General features: G+C 45.4%; 2 protein-coding genes across 4 annotated transcripts; both read right to left on the bottom strand.

The window, feature by feature from the left end:
- Positions 1-690: 690 nt before the first annotated feature.
- Tnfrsf4 (TNF receptor superfamily member 4) lies at positions 691-4,340 on the bottom strand. Of its 3 annotated transcripts, none has more exons than XM_028891464.2 (7): positions 3,331-4,340; positions 2,971-3,093; positions 2,303-2,410; positions 1,861-1,927; positions 1,214-1,410; positions 1,019-1,138; positions 691-928 (listed from the first exon to the last, which is right to left on the bottom strand). In XM_028891464.2, the coding sequence occupies exons 1-7, from the start codon at positions 3,458-3,460 to the stop codon at positions 858-860; spliced, it is 816 nt and encodes a 271-aa protein (XP_028747297.1). In that variant the 5' UTR covers positions 3,461-4,340; the 3' UTR covers positions 691-857. The 3 variants fall into 3 exon arrangements, with proteins under 3 accessions (XP_028747297.1, XP_028747298.1, XP_037059197.1); XM_028891465.2 differs by having other exon boundaries at positions 1,019-1,108; XM_037203302.1 differs by lacking the exon at positions 2,303-2,410.
- Positions 4,341-7,453: 3,113 nt separating this feature from the next.
- On the bottom strand, positions 7,454-23,596 carry Sdf4 (stromal cell derived factor 4). The gene is made up of 7 exons (XM_028891406.2): positions 23,480-23,596; positions 19,353-19,682; positions 16,707-16,843; positions 15,592-15,705; positions 8,991-9,149; positions 8,618-8,793; positions 7,454-8,121 (listed from the first exon to the last, which is right to left on the bottom strand). Exons 2-7 carry the CDS (start codon positions 19,673-19,675, stop codon positions 7,945-7,947), a joined length of 1,086 nt encoding a protein of 361 aa, XP_028747239.1. The 5' UTR covers positions 19,676-19,682; positions 23,480-23,596; the 3' UTR covers positions 7,454-7,944.
- Between the last annotated feature and the right edge of the window lie 43 nt (positions 23,597-23,639).

Raw genomic sequence — 23,639 nt, 5'->3', positions numbered from 1 at the left:
AATGGTTTATGAGCCCCTCTTGTGATCAAGGTACTCAGGCTCTGCTTGCCATGGCCCTTCCCTTTTGGCTAAGACTCTCTTTTTTTTTTTTTTTTTTTTTTTTTTGGTTTTTCGAGACAGGGTTTCTCTGTGTAGCTTTGCGCCTTTCCTGGGACTCACTTGGTAGTCCAGGCTGGCCTCGAACTCACAGAGATCCACCTGGCTCTGCCTCCCGAGTGCTGGGATTAAAGGCGTGCGCCACCATCGCCCGGCTTGGCTAAGACTCTTAGGTTCCCTTAGAGCAGTGGTTCTCTCAATCTGTGAGTTGTGACCCCTTTGGTGAAACTCTATCTCCAAAAATATTTATATTACAATTCATAGCAGTCACACAATTACAGTTATGAAGTAGCAACAAAAATAATTTTATGGTTGGGGGTCACCACAGCATGAGGAACTGTATTAAAGGGTTGAAGCATTAGGAAGGTTGAGAGCCACTGTCTTAGAGCATAGACTCTGGACTGCTCATCAAGCTGCCAGTTGGCTCCCCTAGTACCATCCCCTTGGCATTTCAGGCCTCCTGTACTACATACCCCTATTCAAACTGGAGTACATGTGACTTAAGTGTGGGTCTCTGAGGGGACCTTCTCCTTAGCCTAACTCTCACCCACCAGAAGAGGATGCAACCTCAGCCCCCTAGTGCCAGTCACAGACTCACAGTTGCTAGCATGTTTATTGGTGGTACCACCAGGCAGGTAGTATGCATAGCATACATAGGAGAGCCCAGAGCCAGCCCAGCACCTAGAACGGTGTGGAGGGTACTGGCAGGCACCAGGATATGGGTTGCCCATGCTCCATAAAACCCACTCCTGAGGTACTGTTCAGATCTTGGCCAGAGTAAAGTGTGTGTCAGTCTGTTCCTCCTGGATAGGGATCCTGAAGCTGTTTTCCCCTAGGAGAAGCAAAAAAGGAAAAAGCAGTGAGGAGGTATATCTCATCCCTCTAGGAAGTAAGCTTTATTAAGCCCAATGTGGGTACTCACAGTAGGGTTTGGGAGTATCAGGCAACCTCCAAGCCTTTCGGAGTAGGTACAAGGCCAGCAGAACAGTCAAGGGAGCCAGCAGGCCCAGGCCTAGGCCCAAGAAACCAGCAAATGCAGGGCCTATGAATAGGGTAACTGAATGAACTCACTTACCCTCACCTTCCCACCCCCATCTATTGGGCCAGCGTCCCTTACCCCGAGGAGCCACCAAGGTGGGTGTAGAGGGCAACTGAGAAGTCCTGGGCCAGACTGTGGTGGGCTGGACAGTGGTTGGCCTTGATGTAGGGCTCTGGGTCTCCCAGAGTGGTGTGGCTGGGATGCTTCTGTCCTCACAGACTGTGTCCAAGCTGGTACTGGCTGGGTGCCGGGTCTGCTTCCCAGATAGGGTACAACTGTGGGATGAGGGTGTCTATTAGCTAGAGACAATGGTAGAAGTTGTACTGGGTCATCCTCATCTCTGCCAAGACCTCCACCCCCAAGCCACATATCTATCTTTGTTTCTGTCTTCACCCTGTTTCCATCCCTGTCCTGTCCTGCTCCTAGATGGGGTTCTGTACTCTCAAATCCCACCCAATACTTCTCCAGCCTTCTGGAGAAGAACCACAACTAGAGAGCAAACATGTTCCTATCTATGGCCTGGACTAGGATCTCACATGCCCCCACTCCACTTGCAGGGCTCCCCACAGGGGATGTCAGAAGATCCCCTGGCTCATGGATTTTTGTTCTCTGAACTGGTCCATCATATAGTCATCTAGACACCAGCTCCTAAATGCCCAAACCTTTCTGGTTCTATTCCTTCCACATCTCCAGTCCTTAGTGTTCCTACCAGCCACAATACTCACTTGGTCCAGGGCTTGCAGGCCTGGTTGTTGCCTGGAGAAAAGTGGCCAGGAGGGCAGGGAACACAGTCTGCAGCAAAGACATAAGTCAGCTTTCTGATGCTACTAGGTGGGCCCTGGATGCTGAGACTACTGGAGGTGGGGCCTGAAGGGAGGGTTAATGCTCACTCTCCAGTGCAAGTGAATGGAAATCTTGACCTCTGCAAGCTCCTTCCTTCCCACTGGCACTGACACAAGTCTTGGTGTGACCCATTAAAAGAGGAGCTTTTGGCCAAGACTAGATGGAGAGATACTGGAGGAGGTGACAGTGTATGCAGTGAGAACATGGCTCCTTTATACCATTATCATGAAGGTGGCCAGCACACATGGATCCTGACCACCTCGCACACACTGGCCATGGATAGACATGAACCTGCCTCATGTAGGGGGCCGCCCTGAGGCTCACCAACTCCAGGCTTGTGGCTGCTGTCTTGTCGAGGTTGGGTGCCTGGCCTGCACTGGCAGACAGTATCCTGAGTAGGTGTGCAATTCTGCTTGAGTTCACTCCCACTTCCTAGGGAAGATCAGGTAGAGACTGAATGAAGCTTTCCCAGCCCTGACCTATGAACAAGGCAGGGCAAAATGGACTTGCCTCTCCTCAGTTGGCACAGGAACAAAGTTGAAGCTGAGGGAACTATGACTTTAGGCTTCTCCTCTCGTAAGACCCTCTCCCTGGCTACTCTGTTCCTCCTGGTCATGAAGCCCTGCAGAAAGCTACTGAGCTGAAACAGGGCAATTATGGCCTCCCTTTTTTATCCTCCCCCCAACCTATCTCCAGCCTATAGCACCTGAATCAGAAGCCTCAGATACTCTCAACCTCTATACCAGGGCCTTACCTACCAGGACAACTTGGGCAGGGCCACATGGCCAACAAGTGCTCCACTCCAGTTCCATATGGCCCTGGCTGAGCCTTCACCCCAGATGACAAAAGTGCCTCCTAAGAAATGCCCTGACTACTAAGGACCCCTTAGTGAATAGGATTCATCATGGCTTGGAGTTACTTCCTCAATCATATGAGAAATATGGGCACCCAGTGTAGCTGCTGGACAGTGAGTCAGGGTAGGTGGAACTCACGTTGGTTGCACTGTGTACACTGCTTGCAGTTTTCATAATTGATTGCCTCATTGTAGAAGCCAGGTTCACATGGGTGGCATACAGTGTCCCTGGTGCCATCACAGCGGCTCACCATACCATTGCCTGTAGTAGAGCCCAGAAAGTTAAACAGGACAGCTAAGGCCCAAGGCTGTGGAGACAGCACCCAGCCTCTTGGTAGGCTCTGTCTCAGGCTTGGGACAGAATCCATGGAGCATCACCTATGACATCACCCCCAGGATTCATTTACCCCCAGGATGTTTGTACCTGTGTCTCCATCATTGTCCCCAAGAATCATCCCTCCCCTACCCTGCCACTACATCCCAAAGCCAGGCCACTCACCTGGCTGGCACTCATGACAGCACCTGTGACCACTGGGGTAGGTATCTTCAACACAGTTGAGCCTGGCTGCAACTCCAAATGTGAGCCCCAGGAGCAGAAGTGCTGTGGGCTGCTGAACCCACACATACATCCTTGTCTGGGCTCTGCCTTCACAGGAGTCTGGGTTTTTCCTTGCAGGATGTGGCTATAAGAGCTATGGGGGGAGGGGCGAGAAGAGTAGGCGGAGAGGCAGGAAGATATGTGAGCATGCTTTATAATTGTATTCCTGTATATGTGACACAGGTGCAGTCCCATAACAAGTTAGGAAGTGCTTGGGGCCACTGAGGCATGTGAAGGGAGGTGCAGACACCCAACATATACCTATGAAGGCACACAGAAATACACATACATTCACACAGGCATTCTTTAAAGATTTTACTTTTAATTATATTTTTCTTTTGGGGGGGCATATGTATATGGTAAGCATAATACTCAAGGAGGTCAGAAGAGCTAGAGTTATAGGCAGTTGTGAACCACCAACATGAGTGCTAGGAACTGAAGTCCTCTGTAAGAACACTTGCTTTTACCACTATGCATGGTAGTATACTCCTTTAATCCCAGCTCTTAGGCGCCAGAAGCAGGCCAACTCTGCCTAATTTACATAGTAAGTTTCAGGACAGCTAGGACTACGTAATAGAGACCTTATCTCAAAAACAAAAACACCCCAAAAGAACAGTACAAGCTTAACTACTGAGTCATCTCTCCAGTGTGAACAGACTTCTTTTTTTTTTAACCCCCCTTTTTGTAGTACTGAGAACCTAAGTTCTTTTACATGCTGGGTAAATGTTCTACCACTGAGCTATATCCATAGCCCTCTTCATGTTTTATTTTGAACAGAGTTTTACTAAGTTGCCCAGGCTGACATTTGAATTTATTCTGTATCCATGTTTCAATCTTTTCTTCCTTCCTTCCTTTTCTTTTTCTTTCTTTTTTTAAAGATTTAGTGCCAGACAGTGGTGGCACACTCCTTTAATCCCAGCACTCAGGAGGCAGAGACAGGTGGATCTCTGTGAGTTCAAGGCCAGCCTAGTCTACAGAGCAAGCTCCAGGACAGCTAGGACTACACAGAGAAACCCTGTCTTGAAAAAAAAAAACAAACAAAAACAAAAAACAAAGACAAAAAAAGACTTAGTTTATTTTTAATTGTGCATATGTGTGTGTAGGGAATATATGCATGTGGTACAGGTGCCCAAAGAGGCCAGAGGTGTCTGATCCCCCTGAAGCTGGAGTTATAGGCAGCTATAACTATATCCTGATGTGGATATTGGGAACCAAATTTAGGTTCTGGCAAGTGCTCTTAACCATTGAACCATCTTTATGACTTTGAACTTCTCACCCTCTTGCCTCCATCTCCCAAATGCTGGGATTACAAGTGTCACAGACTTTCTCTTCTTACATACAAATTACTGCACTGAAGGAGGAAATGGGTTAACAGGGAGGCAGTGTCCTTATTACACATTGTGTAATAAATTGTGACATAATTATCAATTCCCAAATTAATTGGAAAGTTGCATGCTAGCTGTGCATAGTGGTGCACACCTGTAATCCCAGTTTTCAGGAGAGAAAGGCATGATGACTGCAAATTCCAGGCCAGCCTAGATTACAGATGAAGTCTGTTAAAAAGCAAAAAAAAAAAAAAAAAAAAGGTGCAGGGATAGTCCTGCTGCAGATACAGGACTGGGGCTGGAAATCCCCCACCCAAGATCACATGTGAAAGAAGTCCCCAGCCCTCTTATGGAAATTCCTAACCTGGAAGGTCAGGCTGGACTAGGAAATAGGTGGAAAAAGCTAGAGTGGGCCAAGAGGTCACAGAGACTGCCCTCCCCATGCTTTTGAAGTACAGTGAAAGTCCTGAAGAAGAATCCTCAGGGTATCCTGGGCAGCATTCCCCAGTCCTTTCCTAAGCAGAAAGGAAGGTAAAACTCACATTTGACACATGGTCTTTCCTGAGGCCAGGTAGCTTGGAGGTACTGGTCAGCATTGCACTCTAAGGTCCCCTTCCTCCCCCCAGAACTCTGCTGTCCTTGGCTGTCACACCTGGCCAAGGAGCTTAGCATCAGCACACAGATGAATAGAGGTGCAGAGAAGCCTAGATGTGCCCATCCATTCCTAGGGACTCTGTTGCACGAATCCTAACTGGTCTTTTAATAAAACCCCAGTGCCAGATATTGGGGTAAATGCTGAAAGATCAGAGAGACAAAGGAACAAGCCACTAGAGAAACTTCTCATCACTACCGAATCCTCAGGCCCAATGGAAGGCAAGATTCTATCTCCATGAATCCTTAGACTGAATGCCTCTAAGTCCTCAGCTGAATGGTCTAGTTCCTGTTTCCTCATGTGCCTTATATATGCCTTTCTCCACCCAGCCTAGTGCTGGGATTAATGGCATGTGTGCTTCCCAAATACTGGTAGCAAAGGTATGAGATCTGAAGTGCTGGGAATAAAGGTGTGTGCCACCACTGCCTAGCCTCTATGTTTAATCGAGTGGCTGGCTCTGTCCTCTGATCCTCAGGCAAGCTTTATTTGATACACAATATATCATCACCACAGGACTCCCTGCAGAGGCTCTATATAGGACAGCAGCCCCTTCTGCTTGAAGCTGCTTCCATCCAGGACCACACTGAAACTGAGTTTTCATGGTACTAGAAAAATCACTGGCAGTAGTTGGCATCACTGTATCTACTGGGCTGGTGCTCCTAAAAACTGCAGAGACTACAGCTCTGGGCTATGGCACTAGGGGTTAGAGTGAGGCCCTACTCATCCCCTCAGTTCAACAAGATAAGGGACCTAAAGCTACTCCCACAGGCTGCTGCTCCTTGAGTACCAGACTAGAAGTCATCAGAACTTCTGAAAGACCAGGTGCTATTACATAACAGCTACCTGCCAGGTATCTAGCTGGCTTCCAGGGCTGTACTACACCTTCACCTGGAGACCTTCAAGATGCCACCTCAGATGTAACACTCCAGGCCAAGGCCATGAGTAGGAGCAAGATGGTGGTCAAGTCTCATAGTCTGCTGAGAGGTCTGTATTCCAGAGCAGTGTGTCTACCACTCTGGGAGATTCAGAGGCTGGGATCTGCTTGTCCACATTATCATTCTGAGTTCTAAAGTCTTATCTTTGCCTAGAAACCAGCTCAGGTACCACAACACTCCATTCACTATGAGGAGCCATGCTCCACCACCCACCCTGGTCCCCAACACACCACACAAAAGTAGGTTCCTGTTTAAAAAAACAAAACAACAACAACAAAAAAAAAACCAAACAAACTGTGTCATACAGGTAACCTAGGGCAGGCCTAGAATTGTGATGAGGTATCAACTGTCCTGACACACCTGCTCTGTTCCTTTTTAATACCAAAGTAGTGGCCCTGAGCACCAAAACAGACCTTCAAGAACACTAGCCTGGGACCTTAGCCAGCTCTGCTTCAGATCCCAACCTCAAGACCCAACTTGATCCCACACAACCTTTCCAATGCATGAAATTCTATCATTCTCTTTCATGTCTTGCCTTCAGGTCCTATTTTCACTTCGACCATGAGGAGAATCAATGTTTATTGAAAGCTATAAACCCATTTAACCAGTGTCTACCTCAAACGATTCTAATGTAAGCTACCTAGCCACACTGTTCTCTTTTTTCATCTGAAGAATGACAATGTGTTGCTGGGCAGTGGTGGCACATGCCTTTAACCCCAGCAATTAGGAGGCAGAGGCAGGTGGATCTCTAAATTCCAGGATAGCCAGGGCTACATAAAGAAAAACAAGGGGTTCAGTCCTCAGCTCCAGAAAAAAAAAAGAAAGAAAGAAAGAAAAGAAAAACAAACAAAAAAGAAAGGAAAGCAGGTAGGAAGGAGAGAAGGAAAAAGAAAATATGAGAAAAAGGCAATTCTATTGTAAAGTAATGATTTTTGTGACAACCAATATCTACACTTTCTCATAAGGATGGATCCTGCAAGGTTCTGAAGAGTTTGAGGAAGACTCTACCCCAATGGCCTACCAGACCTTACCAAGGGGGTAGCACCAACTGTGGGGCTGATTACTTCCAGAGAAATGTGATCTAATTTAAAATTAGTCTTTCAGTTTTCAAGAAAATTGCAAGAGTTGCATTTATTTCCTACAGTGCAGTGAGCCCCAGAGGGGCCCGGCCCAGAGTTCCTGGCCCTGATGTGTGTAGCATTCTCACCTGAACCAACCACTCAGAGCAGTTCTCAGAAGTAGAATAGCAACTGAAAAAGATTTGGTCAAGCAAATGCAGCTTAGCCATGACTGGTACAGAAGGGCTGCTGCCTCAGACACATGCTGGAGAGGACACAATGCCTATTAAGCTTATCTTTAATAAATCTGGGCCATGCTGTGGCAGGAGCTGAGCCAGAGCATATGAACACAGCAGAAGAAAGAAGGTTCTGGGACAGCGCTTTTCAGGGTCATGGTAGCCCCCAGACACGGGGTAGGTAGCATTTCAAACCCACCCGGGACCCAGTCAACCACAGGTCTCACTAGACCACAGGTCCCTCAAGGTGTAGGAAGGGTCAGACAGGAGGCTGGCGGCCTGGCCCCAGTTGAGGGTTGAGGGGTATGCTCAGAACTCCTCATGCACATTGCGAGCATAGTCCATCAGCTTGCTGCCAGTGAAGAACTCGCTATATTTGAGAATCTCCTCAGGCTCCAGGTGGTGGTTCTGGTTCTCATCAGCAATGGCGATCATCTGTTTGGCTTCATTGAGGGCATTGTATTCGTTCATGGGGTCCATGTAGTTCTGTGAGATCCAGACATAAGTCAGTGGCCTATACCTGACACCCTATCAATAGGGAGGCCCTGTGCCCACAGCCCCCATACCTACATGCTAGCCCAGAGGTCACTTCAGAAATGGGGCTAGTATGTGCTTTCTCTTAAGGCCCCATACAGAAGGGGCCTTAAGAATCCCATACAGGGCTGATGATGTAGCTCTGTGATAGAACAACTGTTTAGCATGTTTAAAGGCCCCGGGTTTCATCCTGAGCACCAAAATGAATTCCCAGATGCCTTAAACAGACTAGGGAGTCATTTTCTAAAGGCCAATAGCCCATAGTCAACAGGTTTCACAAGACCTTCCCATCTCTTCACTCTGAGTACTAATGCTGATACCCATTATCTCAGGTCATCATGTAGGCAAGCCCCCTTTCCTTTGGGGACTTACTGTAGGATTAGCCCACATCCTCCAAACACAGGGCCATTCCTGGAACACACCAACATTCATAAGCACCCTTGCTCACCTCCAGCTCCTCCATGGTCACAATCCCATCATGGTCAGAATCAATCAGTTCCTCAAACTCTTTTTTCCTGTCTTTCACCCAATTGTCATCAATGTCTTGGCCTTGCTGGTTCTCAACAGTGCCCACAGGCAAGGAGATGAACTCAGGCAGAGACAGCTGCTTATCGCCATCCTGGTCTATAAGGGTTGGAGGAAGGTAGTGCTTAGCTTGGGCTTTACCTAAAACTCACTGAGTATCACTTAAGAACTTCCTTAGGAACCAAAACAGGACAAGCCCATCTACCCTGGGGCTTATCCCTTTCAGCAGTGTAGTGATCCCAGCCCACTGGTCACCCTCAGGCCTAGAACAATGCCATAGTGGAGACAGGCCTTACCCAAGTCCCGAACAATCTCCTTGACCATGAACTTGAGCATGCCCCGGCTGTGCTCAGGGTGAAGAAATGACAGGAACTCATCCTCAGTCAGCAGCAAGTCTGCAGGTGGATTGTCTGCCTGATACCAGCGACCTTTGAGGTTCTCAAGGACTTCCTGTGCTGCGGAGAGGCACACTTGTGAATATCCAGACATGCTGGACACTAACGCAAGCACCAGCAAGGCTTTACTCTACTCAAACTCAAGAGGGCCATCATTTGCCAAGACGAAGGGTGACAGCCCACCCAGAAGAGCCTGGTCTTTGGGAGGGGACAAACAGAACCCTGAACACTGCCCAGCCCACCTTCCCTGCACACTCCAAGTTGTTTATTCCTCATCAGAAATGGAAATTTCACCGAGACTGGGGCTGACTCACCCTCACTGACGTCTATAGGAACAAAGGTGTAACTTTTGTTCCTCTCTACGTTTTTTATGTGCATTATCATTCGAAGCATAGAATTCAGAAAACCCAGTTTCTAGAAATGACTGAGGCAGTGAGCAAAGCTTCCCATGGACTCTAGAAATGATTGCCAATGCATCCTTTAATGTCTCCCATGTTCTCAGGGCACAAGTCAATCTTCTCCCATGTAGGGCTCAACGTAGTCAGTGATTATGTCCCACTGCCTAGGCTTCCAAGTCGCTCAGCTCCAAGAACCACAGGAATCCTTGCCTGCCTTCATGGTCTTACTCCACTGTCCTGAGTCCTCTGGCCACATCCTGACTGTAGCAGCCCTCCATGACCCATTAAGTACCTGATTACCACAGACAGGCCAAGTGGCCTTCATGCATAGTATTTCCTGTGTTAATCTAACCTGACTAACAGAACTCTTTTAAAGGATGATGGGGAATGGGATACATTGGCACAACCCTGTAGTCCCAGCTGACTGGGAGTCTAAAGCAGGCAGCAAATTTGAATGATTGTCTCAAAAAAGTAAAAATAAAAACAAAAAAGTGATAGAAGGCAGACTTCTCTACCAATACTCCCACCATGTGCTGAGGGAGACCCACTGGCATTATACAAAGGAGATTATAAAGCATAGGCCTCCCTTCTAGGATCCTACCAAGTGCTCAAATCACCCCAGACAATCAGAGACCCTTCAGTGGGTTGAGGTCAGGATGTGAATACACAGGTTATAAGTGTTTTAATGATAAATGTCCCTCATAGTGTAGGGCACTTGAACACATGATCCCTAGTAATGCTATTTGGGGAGGTTTAGGAGGTGAAGCCTTGTTGGAGGAAGTATACATTACTAGGGGCAGGCTTTGAGTGTTTACCAGTCTCACTTCCAATTCATGCTCTCTACTTCATACTTGCAGTTCAAGATGTAAACTTTCGGCTTCCTGCTCCTGCCACCATTCTGGACTCTAATCCCGCTGGAACCATAAGCCCAAATAACGTCCTTTCTATATGTTGCTTTAGTCATGGTACTTTTACACAGCAACAGAAAAGACTAATAGAGAAGTTGGTACTAGACAGAAGGATGTTGCTATGAATAACCTGACCTGTTGGTATGGGGAAGAATGTGGAAGATTTGGGAATTTTGAACTCAAAAAGTATGTAAAAGCTATAAGTAGAACTTAAAGGGCTATCATTATAGTAGAACCCTGAAAGACAGTAATGTCAGAAGCAATGCTGTCTGTGGTAGCCCAGCTCAAAAAGTTTCAGAGGGAAACAATATTAGCAACTGGACTAGAGGGTATTCTGGTGATATTTTGGCAAATAATATGGCTGTCTTTTGCCACTGTTCTGAGAACTTGCCCAAAGCTAGATTTAAAAGTAATAGAATAGAAGCTGAAGATTAAGTGATTAAGAGTACTAACTACTTTTCCAGAGGACCCAGGTTCAATTCCCACCATCCATATGGCAACTTACAGTTGTCTGTAACTCCACTTTAAGGGATCTGATATCCTTTTCTAGCTTCCTCGGGCACCAAGAATGCACATGGTACATATACATATATGCAGGCAAAACACCCACACATTGAAAAAAAAAAAAAGTAATGGACTAATTTCTTTGGTGGAGTTTGTTTTTGTTTTTGTTTTTGAGACAGGGTTTCTTTGTGTAACAGCCCTGGCTGTCCTGGAACTCACTTTGTAGACCAGGCTGGAACTAACAGAGATCCACCTGCCTCTGCCTCTCAAGTGATGGGATTAAAGGTGTACACCACCACCACCACCACCACCACCACCACCACCACACCACCACCACCACCACCACCACCCACCTTGGTGGAAATTTTAAGACAGTAAAATATTTGAATGTGTAGTGTGGTTATTAATACTTATACAGGTCTACAATGAAAAAGAACAAGTGGGGAAGAAAGAAATACAAAATGTACAGTTTGGAGAAGAAAAAAGAAAGAACTAAGAAACTTAATGCCACAGCCAAGACATATGCTGGAAGAGTTTGTAATTTGTTAAAGAGATTAGTGTCATTAAAGAGAGGCCTGCACTGGTACAAAGGGTGCCCTTCATGAAAAGACCCTACTCAGCTAAGCTTCCAACTTACAAAGGGAAAAGGCCTAAGGAATTTTCTGCTCCTAGAAAGAAATAGAAAACAAAAACTACCACTAATGTGGTTCAAGGGGGAACCATTCCAAGCTGGTAACTGAACTTTGTAATGTCAACCATGTGGTACTGGCTTTAAAAACCTAAAAGATCTGAGAGTGAAGAAGTGATGATTCTTCCTCTACAGTCTCAGAAAATTGCTGAGGCCAGGCAGCTTGTGTCAGGGAGGTCCTTGCATGAATGCCCTGAGAGGCCATTGAGTAAAACGTAAAAGTCAGCCTGGGTTGTAGTAGAGACCCCAAGATATTAACAATGCCAGACTTGTGGGGTATCTGCCAAGGAGGACTGCATATAGGCAGTTAAACCAACCCAAGAGAGGCATGTATGCTGCAGGCATAAAAGCAGGAGGGACAGTGCCATCGAAACCCTTTGATATTGACGTAAGCTATAGGATTGGTATTGCCCTCCCGGATCTCAGTCTTACTTTGGTTCAGTGTTTTTCACTAGGCCTCCCTTCCTCCCTTTTTGAATAGTAATGTATATTCTATGCCATTAGATGCTAGAAGTATATAATTTGCTTTTTTACTTTACAGGGCATTACAATCAACAGATTGCCCTGTGTCTCAGAAGAGACTTTGAACTTTTACACAGTGCCCTATGGGTGATAGAGCACCTTGCTCGTAAAAAAAAAAACAAAACAGGATTCCTGTGAGATTACAGCTGACCTTGTTCAGTCAGCCCAAAAGAAAATGTCTGTTGGGACAGCCAGTCTCACTTTGGGTAAACAATTTCTCAGCAAGGAGTGCAGACTCACACATAGTCTCCTACAACAACAATTTCTTTATTTCCAACCCCCTCACCCCACCCCTATAAAGGGTTACAGCCAGCTTTTTCTCCTGGCAGACCCCTCAATTCCCCACAAAGAAAGGCTGCCTCCCATTGTGTGCGTTAATAAACAGTATTATCTGTTGAGGGTCAGACCCTGATCCTTTTCTGCCTCTGTCTCTTTACCCTGCCTCAGAAATCTAACAATGGGGAGCTGAGCACAGTGGTGCACACCTTTAGTGTCAGAACTAGGGAGGCAGAAGGTGGATCTCTGTGAGTTCAAAGCCAGCCAGGGCTTGAGAGGCCCTGCCTCAAACAAATAAATAAATAGGTAAACAAATAAATTAAGACTATTGAGGTTTTTTTTAATCATACATTATTATTTTTATAGTATTTTTATTTTATAATTAACTTAATTTCACGTCAGCCACGGATTCCCCCATCCTCCTGCCCCTCACCCCCAACTATGGAGATTTTAAAGTTGGACTAAAAGCATTTTGCACTATTGTCATGAGAGTCCCTGAGAACTAGGGACTCTCTAGGAAAATAAAAACAAAAAATAGTCATATGGGTGGAGTAATGTCCTTTAATATACATAAATTTAATCATCTCTCTCCTGCAAACCCCTCCTTGCTTAGTGTGCCTTCCCAGAGACCTTGAAAGATAGACAGAAAGGTCATATTGTGGATTAATCTTTGCCAAAATGCTTATGTGAAACATTGTGACATTCCCCCAAGTACTCCTCATCGCCTCCACATCCAGGACATCTTTAGAATCCCACCCTGAGGGCTGGAGAGATGGTTCAGAGGTTAAGAGCACTGGTTGTTCTTCCAGAGGTCCTGAGTTCAATTCTCAGCAATCACATGGTGGCTCACAACCATCTAAAATCAGATCTGACGCCCTCTTATGGCCTGCAGGCATACATGCAGGCAGAACACTGTATATATGATAAATAAATCTTAAAAAAAAAAGATTCCCACTCTGAGTTGTTTATTATTATTATTATTAGTTGTTGTTGTTGTTTTGGTTTTTTGAAACAGGGTTTCTCTGTATAGCCCTGGCTGTCCTGGAACTCAGAGATCTGCCTGCCTCTGATTCTCAAGTGTTGGAATTAGAGGCATACACCTCAGCAGTTTTCTTTATTATTTTAGATTTACTTGTTTTATTACTTTATGAGTATAAATGTTTTGCCTACATGTATGTGCATGTACCACATATGTGCCTGGTACCCCAGATTCCCTTGCAACCAAAGTTACAGATGGTGTGAGTCACCATGTGGTTGCTGGGAATTGAACTCAGGACCTCTGGAAGAGCAGTCAGTGCTCTTAACCGCTGAGCCATCTCTCCAGCCCCAGAACCTTACAACCTTATATGGTCATGAGACTATGAGGGCTGGGAAATATAATATAATGATTTTAATGAGAAGTGCCTCCCATAATCTAGGCATTTGAACATGCAATCCTCAGTTGATGGCACTGTTTGGGGAGGTTTAGGAGCTGAGGTCTTGCTGGAAGTAAATCACTGGGAGTGGGCTTTTGAGTAGTTAGTCTTGCCTACTTCCAATTCACTCTCTGCTATATGCTTGTAGTTCAAGATGTGAGTTCTCAGCTTCCTGCTCCTGCCACCACACTTACTATCTGCTGCCTTTATGGACTCTAACCCTCTGGACTCATAAGCCCAAATAAAGTCTTTCTAAGTTGCCTTTGGTAGTGTTTTATCACAATAGAAAAGCAGCTAATACACAGGCTTGAGAAGGTCAGATGTGGCTGAGTAGGAACCTCAGGTATGGAGATCTTTGACAGTGTAAATTCTAAATACCTCTACTCAGTCCTGAAGGCAGATCAAGCTCCACAGAGACACCCTAGACTCAAGACACAGGAGTGACATGTCTCATTCAGGATACACACCAAGTAAAATGGCCAGAGTCAGACCACATTCCAAAGACGTCACAGAGGGGATAGCTGTGAGGGCACCATATTCCCTGGTGCGCTGATGCTCTGAAAGGCATCTTCAAAATTGCCAACAATCTTGACAGGCATATACTAGCCTCACCACAGGAACAGGAGAGGGACATTCAGGAAGCTCCAGCAGACAATATGAAATGAAGGACATGTAATGGAAACATAAAACAGAATGAAGTGGAGGAAAATCACACAATCTCTTTGGGAGGGAAGAAGAGAATAACTGATTAGCCATGTAGGATTCCTCGCACCAACAACTGCCAGTACTGGGAAAGCTAAGGCAGAGAAAGTGCTTTAAGTTCAAGGCTCTTGTAAGATCTTGTCAAAAAAAGAAAGAGAGGGGAAAGAAAAGAAAGAAAAAGAAAAAAAAAGCTGGGCAGAAGCAAGCAGATCTCTGAGTTTGAGGCCAACCTGTTCTACAGTTCAAGTTCTTGGACAGTCAGGCCTACATAGAGAAATCCTGTCTCAAAAAATAAAATAAAATAAAATAAAAAAGGAAGAGTAAAGAAATACAGGTGAAAAAAAAAAAAAAAGGACAGAAGTAAAGTACTGGTCATCATGGTACATGTGGGTGATCATGGTCTGTAAATGTTCCCAGGGTTTCTGTGCTCCTAGGTGTGAGGTGCTACTTTGTAGACTGTGGCCTCTATTGAGGTCAGCTGCACAGACAAACTGAGGAGGTAGAGCAGAGATGTACAGTGTGTATATCTGCCAAGAACCATATATAATGTGACCAACCCATAAGTGACATATTGGAAGTAACAGGACACCACATGTCCTTACCCTCCACAGAGCCAGATAAGGGCTATGAATGAATCACCACATATGGCCAGGGAATGAGGTGAAGGGGAAGGGGTCCAGGACTGGAGGCAGCAATAAAGTCCTTTAGTTATGCTTTACAAATCAGCCATCCAGACTTCCCTTCCTGACAAATGCCCCTGAGGCTTCCTATTGCTCCCAGCTTTCTCGGAGTCCTGTTCCATGTCCCAAAGACCAGCATATCTGACATTACCTCCAAACCAGAATGTCCACATCTCCATTTGGAAGTGATGTCACTCTTGAGGTCCCAGGGCACGCTGAATGTTGTGGATGTTATTACCCAGCTCTGGCGGCTCAAGGCCTTGACAAAAGCTGCTCCCTCTATTAAAGATCTCTTACTGAATTCAGGTCCTCCCTGCCTCTACTTTAAAGCTCCAAATCTCAAGTCTCAAGCCAAGGCAGAGTCAGTCCCCCACTGTTAGCCCACCCACCCTATGCCAGCAGCACTCACTCTCCTCATCCACTTTGAGCTCCTCGTGGTTCCTGATGGCATCAGCAATTTCCCTCTCATTGTGGCCTTTGCTTGCCAAAAACTTCACTTTATATTCATCCCAGGACACATGACCTAAAAAGAGATCACTCTGTCAAGATATTTAGCAAGAAAGGTTGGTCATGAAAAAGACAGTTATTTTAGGACACCTGCTATAAATCCTTGGGCCACAGGCAGCCACAGGGCAGGGGTACAAACTCCTCTGTGCTGACTGCCTAGTACTAGGGAAGGCTGAGGATATGTGCAGCTGCAGATATCTTGCCAAGTGGCATTCAGGGGCAAAGCAACCAGTACCCAGTCCACAGCTTTAGTCAGCACCCTATATCCACTTCCTCACAGTAGAGTCAGCTGGAACTTTTATCCCTCGGGGTCAAGAGAGATATTAGCTGGCCGCACATAGTGTGAGAACACCAGGGAGGCATCCCAAACTTTTAAGAGATACTGGGTTTTTTGGTTTATTGAGAAGTAGTCTCAGTATGTAGCCCAGGGTGGTCCTGAACTCTAAGATTCTTGTTTCAGTCTCCTGAGCACTGAGATTGTAAACTAGGATCTAGCATTACTTTTCAATTAAAATACTTTAATTGAATGGCTTGAGGAGTAAAGCATCTCCTCTGCAAGCATGAGGACCAGAATTTGAATCCCTAACTTCTATGTAAAAGCTGGGTAGATGTGGAGGCCCATCTACAATCCCAGCACTGAGAGGCAGACAGGGACTCCCTGGCACAAGCTGGCTAGTTAGGCTAATGGAATCGGTGAGCTCTGAACTCAAAATACCCAATGCTAATTCCAGCTCCCAGACATATGCACAGTTGTGCCCACCCACACACATGAATACACATACACACAAAATTTTACAAAAAAACACTTAGGTCAGTGTGGTACTTGCTGTGTCCTTTAGTTCCAACAAGCACACAGCGTACTGTCAGAAACTAACTCATGCCTTGAGCATCCCTACTCCTACTGTATCCTCTTCCACCTTTCTGTCCCTTGGCCTGGGGATATCTGTCAGGTCCTTCCCATAAGGTTAGAGTTTCCTGCCTGACTTCTCCTAGCTCTGCCACTTGGGTCCACTGTACCGTCACCATCAGGGTCCACAGCCCCAAAGTGTAGCTTGTTTTCCTTAACAGCCTCCTGGAAGTGCTCTGCTGTTTTCTCCATAATCCAGTGTTGCATCTCCTTAGCGCTGATCCTCCGGTCAGTGTTCACATCTACCCTAAAAGCAGGTAAATGACAAGCATCAGACCAGGCTCTAGGGCCCTCAACAGAAAAGCAAATGCTGCTGGTTCCAGGAATTACACAGGTAGCTATGAACCTGCCACAAAAAGCAACTCATTCCATTTGGAAGTGTTATAAAAACCCAAAGGCTAGGTGCTCACTAGGGGCCATCAGAGAGGATCAGGGGCTGTCAGAAAGATTGTAAGGAAACAATTAAATCAGGAGCTGCTACTTGAGGACAGAAAAGATCATCACCGGGAAGAAACTCTCTCCACTTAAGGTATAATGGGAAGAACCATAATTCTTCATTTAATTATTCATTAATAATCATGTAATTAGTAATTAATTAATTAGGTTTTTCTAGGCAAGGTTTTTCTGTGTAGTCCTGGCTGTCCTGGAACTCGCTATGTAGAGCAGGCTGGCCTCGAACTCACAGAGATCTACCTACCCCTGCCTCCCATGTGCTGGAATTAAAGGTACCACCATATCCATCTCATAACCCTTCTAATCACAGCAAAGTTTAAATACTTTAGATAAATCACACAAACACCTTCACATGCAAAGGTATAGCAAAGTCCTTTCAGAAACCTAACATTTTGTCCAAGGATAGAACAAGGTCTTAGTGACAGAGACCTTGGGATTTGAGAATAGATTATAGGAATCCCTAAACACACTTAGTAGAAAGAATGTCAGGAAGAGTCTGTGTCAGGGCCAGTGAAATGGCTCAGTGGAAAAGGACACTTGCCACCAAGCCTGACAATCTGAGTTTTATGCCAGGAACCTACACGGTAGAATGAGAGAAACAACTCATGCAAGCGTCCTCTCTCTCTCTCTCTCCCTCTCTCTCTCTCTCTCTCTCTCTCTCTCTCTCTCTCTCTCTCTCTCTCACACACACACACACACACACACACACACACACACACACACACACACACACAGTAAATAATAAATAAAAATGGACAGTCCTTATGAGCTGAACTGCTATGAGTTTAGTCCAGTCTGCCCACCTGAACCCTAACTCAGAAAGTTGCAACTTTCTTGTTTTCTTTTCTTTTGTCTCTTTCTTTTGGACACTTAGAATCTAAGTATACTTTTTTCTGATCGTCTGGGCTTCTTTACTCTTTCTCTAAAGCCCCTTACCTCCATACTATGTGGCTGTCTGTTGCCATGTGGTAGACCTCCATGCCAGTAACTCAAATGGCATGGCTGTTTTCCTTCTCTCTTGCATACTTCTCTTCAGTCAACTGCTGAGATTTACAGTTTGCCTTCCCTGGGTTATTTTTCTTTTAAACTCTAATAAGATCGTTCTCGAGCTTCAAAAAATAAGTAAATGCAAAACTTAATAAGAAAAGGAGGGGGGAGACAGACATGGCTGCAGAAACCTTTATCCTAGCACTGAGGAAGCAGAGAGAGCAGATGTGATGGTGCATATCTTTAATCCCAAGATTTGGGAGGCAGAGGCCAGTCTACATGGTGAGTTCCAGGATAGTCAGAGTTATATAATAGAGAGATTTTATCTCACAAAAAAAAAAAAAAAAAAAAAAAAAAAAAAAAAAGCAAGCAAGCAAGCAAATAAGCAAACAGAAGCAAGTTGATCACTTGTGAGTTCAAGGCCAGACAGGGTTACACAATGAGATCTTATATAAGAAAAAAGAGGGCTGGAGAGATGGCTCAGAGGTTAAGAGCACTGACTGTTCTTCCAGAGGTCCTGAGTTCAATTCCCAGCAACCACATGGTGGCTCACAGCCATCTGTAATGAGATCTTGTGCCCTCTTCTGGCCAGCAATCATACATGCGGTATACATAATAAATAAAACAAATCTTTAAAAAAAAAAAAAAGAAAAGAAAAGAAAGGAGGGAGGGAGAGAAGGAGGGACGGTATGAGATCAAGGGAGCCTATGTCCTCCTCCCCCATCAGCTCTTGACCTATTGGGTTGTCAGACCTTTTCCCAAACAGCCCTGGGCCATCCCTACTCTACTTGGAATTATAACTTGCTGGGTCTATTCCACTTTCCATTTGGCCTGACTTCATGCTTTTCAATTAATAGGGCCTATAGTTTGAAAAGTCATGCACAAAATCCTGAAGAGGTAGGCTGGGGGCAGAAGTCTATCCTGAGGTCTTCTTGGCCATGAGGGCCTAGACATCAGCTTTGGTCCTACAAGTCCTATCAAAGTACAAGGTGCTAGACAGAGCAGTGTTTTTCAACCTTCCTAATGCTGTGACCCTTTAATACAGTTCTTCATGCTGTGGTGAGCACCAACCATAAAATTATTTTCCTTGCTACTTCATAACTATAAATTTGTTACTGTTATGAATCATAATGTAAACGTCTTGTTTTCCAATGGTCTTAGGCAACCCCTGTGAAAGGGTCATTATATCCCCAAAGGAGTGGTGACCCACATATTGAGAATTAATGTGCTAGAGGAACAGCTTACAGCAACTGGATTATCATTTCAAATGCTGTATCCCTTGACATGCATCTGTGGGGGACACATGAGACACCTACTTGGAAAAGATGACCATCAGCTTCCTCCGGCTTCTCCTTGGCTCTGAGTCCTCATCAAACCCATCCATGTCTTTCCCCAGGAAAACCTCCTGGTGGAAGTCCCTGTTCAGATGTCCATCCATCTCTAGTTTCACCCCATTCAAGTGGTCTGGGGGTAGGATCTCATTTTCCTCCCTGTTGGCTGCTCTTTCCCGAGTGGATGAGTGGTTGGCAGGTCTAGCAGATGCATCCATCAAGAAGACAAGGCCCAAGAGCCAGAGGCCATGAGCAGCCAGACCACAGAGGGAATTCTGCCTGGACGTCATTGCCACCAGCCAGACCATGGGACTCCTGCAAGGTGTGAACCAGAAGTAGCAGTAAGGAAGAAAGGGAAATCACAGCTCAAACTAGAGTCTGGGATACTACAAAGGTTCTGAGTTACTAGCACTGCCAAGAAAGCTGAAGGTTGATGGCAGGCTCAACCTGACAGTCTACAAAGAAGACAGACCAGGCCAGGTGGTAATGGCACATCCCAACACTCGGTGAATCTCTATGTGTTCGAGGCCAGCCTGGTTTACAGATCAAGATTCAGGACAGCCAGGGCTACACAGAGAAACATTGTCTGAGGGGCAGGGAAGGCATATTTATTTTATAACATGATTTAATAATCAGGACCAACTACATATTCATGTGGGGTATGACGGCATTTATCTTTAATCCTAGTACATAGGAGGTAGTCACAGGTGGATCTCTATGAGTTCAAGACCAGTCTGATCTAACAATGTAAGCTCTGAGTCAGTCATGGATAAACAGTAAAATCCTGTCTCAAAAAACAAAATCCATACATATGGAGCTGGGACTGTAGCCCAGTGGTTAGTAGTACCATAGGAAAAAAGATGAAGAGGGAAAAGGAAAAAAGAAAGACAACAAATGATATTTTTACTTTTAAAAAGAGAAACTGGAGGAATGTTCTTTGGGCTGCCAACCAGCTCCCAAATAAAGACACAGAGACTTATTAATTATGAATGCTCAGTCTTAGCTTAGGCTTGTCTCATTAGCTTTTTTTGTTTGTTTTTTTTTGTTTTTGTTTTTGTTTTTCAAGACAGTGTTTCTCTGTGTAGTTTTAGTGCCTGTCCTGGATCTCACTCTGTAGCCTAGACTGGCCTTGAACTCACAGAGATTCCACGTGGCTCTGCCTCCTGAGTGATGGGATTAAAGGCCACCACCGCCCAGCCCATTAGCTCTTTTAATTTAAGCTGTTTCTATTCATCTACATTTTGCCTTGAGGCTTTCTTTCATTCTGTATGTCCTACTTTCCTGATTCCTCTGTGTCTATCTGTCTGGCCACTGGCATCTCCCTGTCATCTTTTTCTTTCTCCTTGATCCTAAATTCCTCCTCCTACTTAATCTCCCTGCCTGGAAGTTCCACCTATACCTCCGCCCTGGCTATTGGCCATTCAGCTTTTTATTAGACCAATCAGGTGCCTTAGGCAAGTAGGGTAAAACAGCAACACATCTTTACATAGCTAAACAAATGCAACACACATCTTTGCATAGTTAATCAAATATTCTGCAACAGAGGAATGCACTTGGCCAGGCTGAAGTTCCAACTCAAATTTGTTACTACTTCCAGGTGCTGATCTATCCAGTACCTTACCCCCACACACCAACAGTATAGCCTGCCAACAATACAGCAAAGCAAATCTGACCTCATCCATCCCTGATTACTATTACAGTATTTAGCATATGGCTGTGGTCACTCACTCTCCAGATCCCAACTTGAACACCAAGCTCTGAGATCTTGGTTAAGTAATCTGACTTCCCTGTGTCCATTTCTCACTAATCGTCCCATAGTTTCCACCTCAGTGTTTTGTGTGGAGTGGGGACCTATGTACACTCTGTGCTGACTATGTACACTATGTGCTGAACAACTGAAAATTGTGGTCATCAGCAAACACTTGCACCAACCCAGCAGAGACTACACATCTATATACATATACATCTATACTTGTGCCTGCATCAACATATTTCTTCATTCATGTTCACCAAGAAACATTAGTAAAGTTGAAGTGTCCAGTAAGTCTTATTTGACCAGAACATGGAAAACACATTTTTCTTCCCACAGTCTATCTTCTTACCTATTTGCTGGCCTTCCGAGTGCAGCCTAGTCCCACCTATGTGTGGGAGCTGTCTCCCGTTCTGCCCCTGGAAAAGACTCTGTCTGACTTAGTTTCTTTATCCCAACATTGCCAAGCTATTAAAACCTAAAAGACATTCAATCAATGCTGTCTCCAGAAACACTAAATATTACTCAAAAGCATAGAGTAAAGCCAATGAAACAGTACTTAGGATGTGTCCTGGGATGTTGTACAGCTTGTCAACAGCCAGGAGCTAAAGGAGTCTGTTGTTACTCAGGGCAAGAAGCCCTGAGATGTAGCTGTACTCCTCATGTTTCTATTCTTCTGGCCATGTAAACACCAGAACCAAGGCAACTTCCTCCTAGTATTAACTGTACTTTGCTCCTTGAAAGAACAAAGTTCTCATTCTAACTATTTTGATAAATTATGTGGAACAGTCAGTTACTCATACATCTTACGGAAAATGCAACCAAAAGCAACCAGGACTCCATCAGCTGACTTTCTCACATTGGTTCAGTTTTATTCCTTGCCCATGCTAGACAAGTTTTCTGCCATGGAACAACATTCCCCACTACTATCCCACAACGGTTATTTATCTTAATGCAAAAGTTTGCCACATAGCTAAACAAGTTGGGCAGCTGCTTCCTCCCCACCTGACCTGAAATCCCTAAGTCAGGATTTCAAGGAGCTTTATCTTGTCATAGCCCCTACACACATCAGGTTCTCAACAAGTAGTCAACAGAGAAGATACTAACACCTGCAGTGAAGGTGACAATGGTACCTCTTGACCTGTCATCAATCGTAGTCCAATGACGTTTACCAAAGTAAGTCACAAATGTTCTAGTTTATGATTAGTTGTTAATCTCTGCCTGGGCCTACTTTATAAACTAAATTTTGCTGTAACTATGTATAGGAATAAACCTGTGGTTTCAGGGGGTTTTTGTTGTTGTTTTGTTTGTTTGTTTTGGTTTTTCAAGACAGGGTTTCTTTGCGTAGCTCTGGAGCCTATCCTAGAACTCGCTCTGTAGACCAGGCTGGCCTGAAACTCACTGAGATCCGCCTGCCTCTGTGCTGGGAATAGGGGTGAGCCACTTCTGCCAGGCTGAGGTTTCAGGTTTCAGGCACCCACAGGGTGGTTGGGGAATACTTGTACTTCTTTGCAACCCTTACAATTCCAGTGAAACATTTCTTTTTGTTTGCTTGCTTTTGTTTTTGTTTTGAGACAGGGTCTCACTATGTTGCCTTGCTTGGCCAGGAATGTGCTCAGTAGACCAGACTAGTCTTGAAAGTGTGGCAAACCTCCTGCATGCTGGGATTACAGGCAAGAGGATCAAGAGTTCAAGACCAACCTCAGATACATAGTAAATTCAGGCCAATCTGGGCTACATGGGACCCTGTCTCAAAACTAACACTAGCAACAACAAAAGGAGAAAATAAAGAAAAAAATCAGAAGAAAAAAGACCATCACAATCTAAAAAACAACAACATCGTCTAAAACAGTCCAAAAACTGTTAGGGGCTGGTGTCTTAGCCCAGGAGTAGCGCATTTGCCCAGCATTTGTGAGGTCCTGGATTCGATCTCCTCCAGCAACACAAAAATAAGAATGTAAATAAAAATAAATAAAAGATCTGTCAATTTAGGAACTGCACTCAATAGTACCAAAGAGAACTACCACCAGAGCCGGGCCAGGTATGAAGGTTTTACACAGGCCTTCGATTTCCAACTCGTACTACTAGAACTCATGGCGCACATTTTACCGAAGATGAAACCGAGTTAGAGATGCTGGACCTCAAGTTGAGGGCACAACGTCAGCCGGTAACAGAGCCCCGAGCCTCAGTCCCCCGCGGCACCATGAGTTCCGGAAGAAGCAGCCGGGCAAGAGGGCGGGTGCACTCTTAACAAGGAGATCGCGGGGTCAAACGGGCTGAGACCCAAAGCAACCCAAATAGTGGACGAGTGGCCTTCAAGCCCGCCCCTCACAAAGCAGCTTCAGGGACCCCCCTCACTCACCCCCGGCTTTCTGATGCGCCGGGTCTGGGGAGCGCAGCTGGGCGCCCGCAAAGTCGTACGCGGACCTAGGCTCAGGCCGCCGCCATCTTTCTTCCGGGAAAGGGCGAGAAAGACAACCAGAAACCGTGAGAGGTGGCACGGCCTCAGGCGTGACTCTCGG

Source organism: Peromyscus leucopus, chromosome 2 (assembly GCF_004664715.2).
Source record: "Peromyscus leucopus breed LL Stock chromosome 2, UCI_PerLeu_2.1, whole genome shotgun sequence".
NCBI lineage: Eukaryota > Metazoa > Chordata > Mammalia > Rodentia > Cricetidae > Peromyscus > Peromyscus leucopus.
The sequence above is the reverse complement of the archived record's forward strand: the minus strand, read 5'-3'. Positions and strand labels throughout refer to the sequence as shown.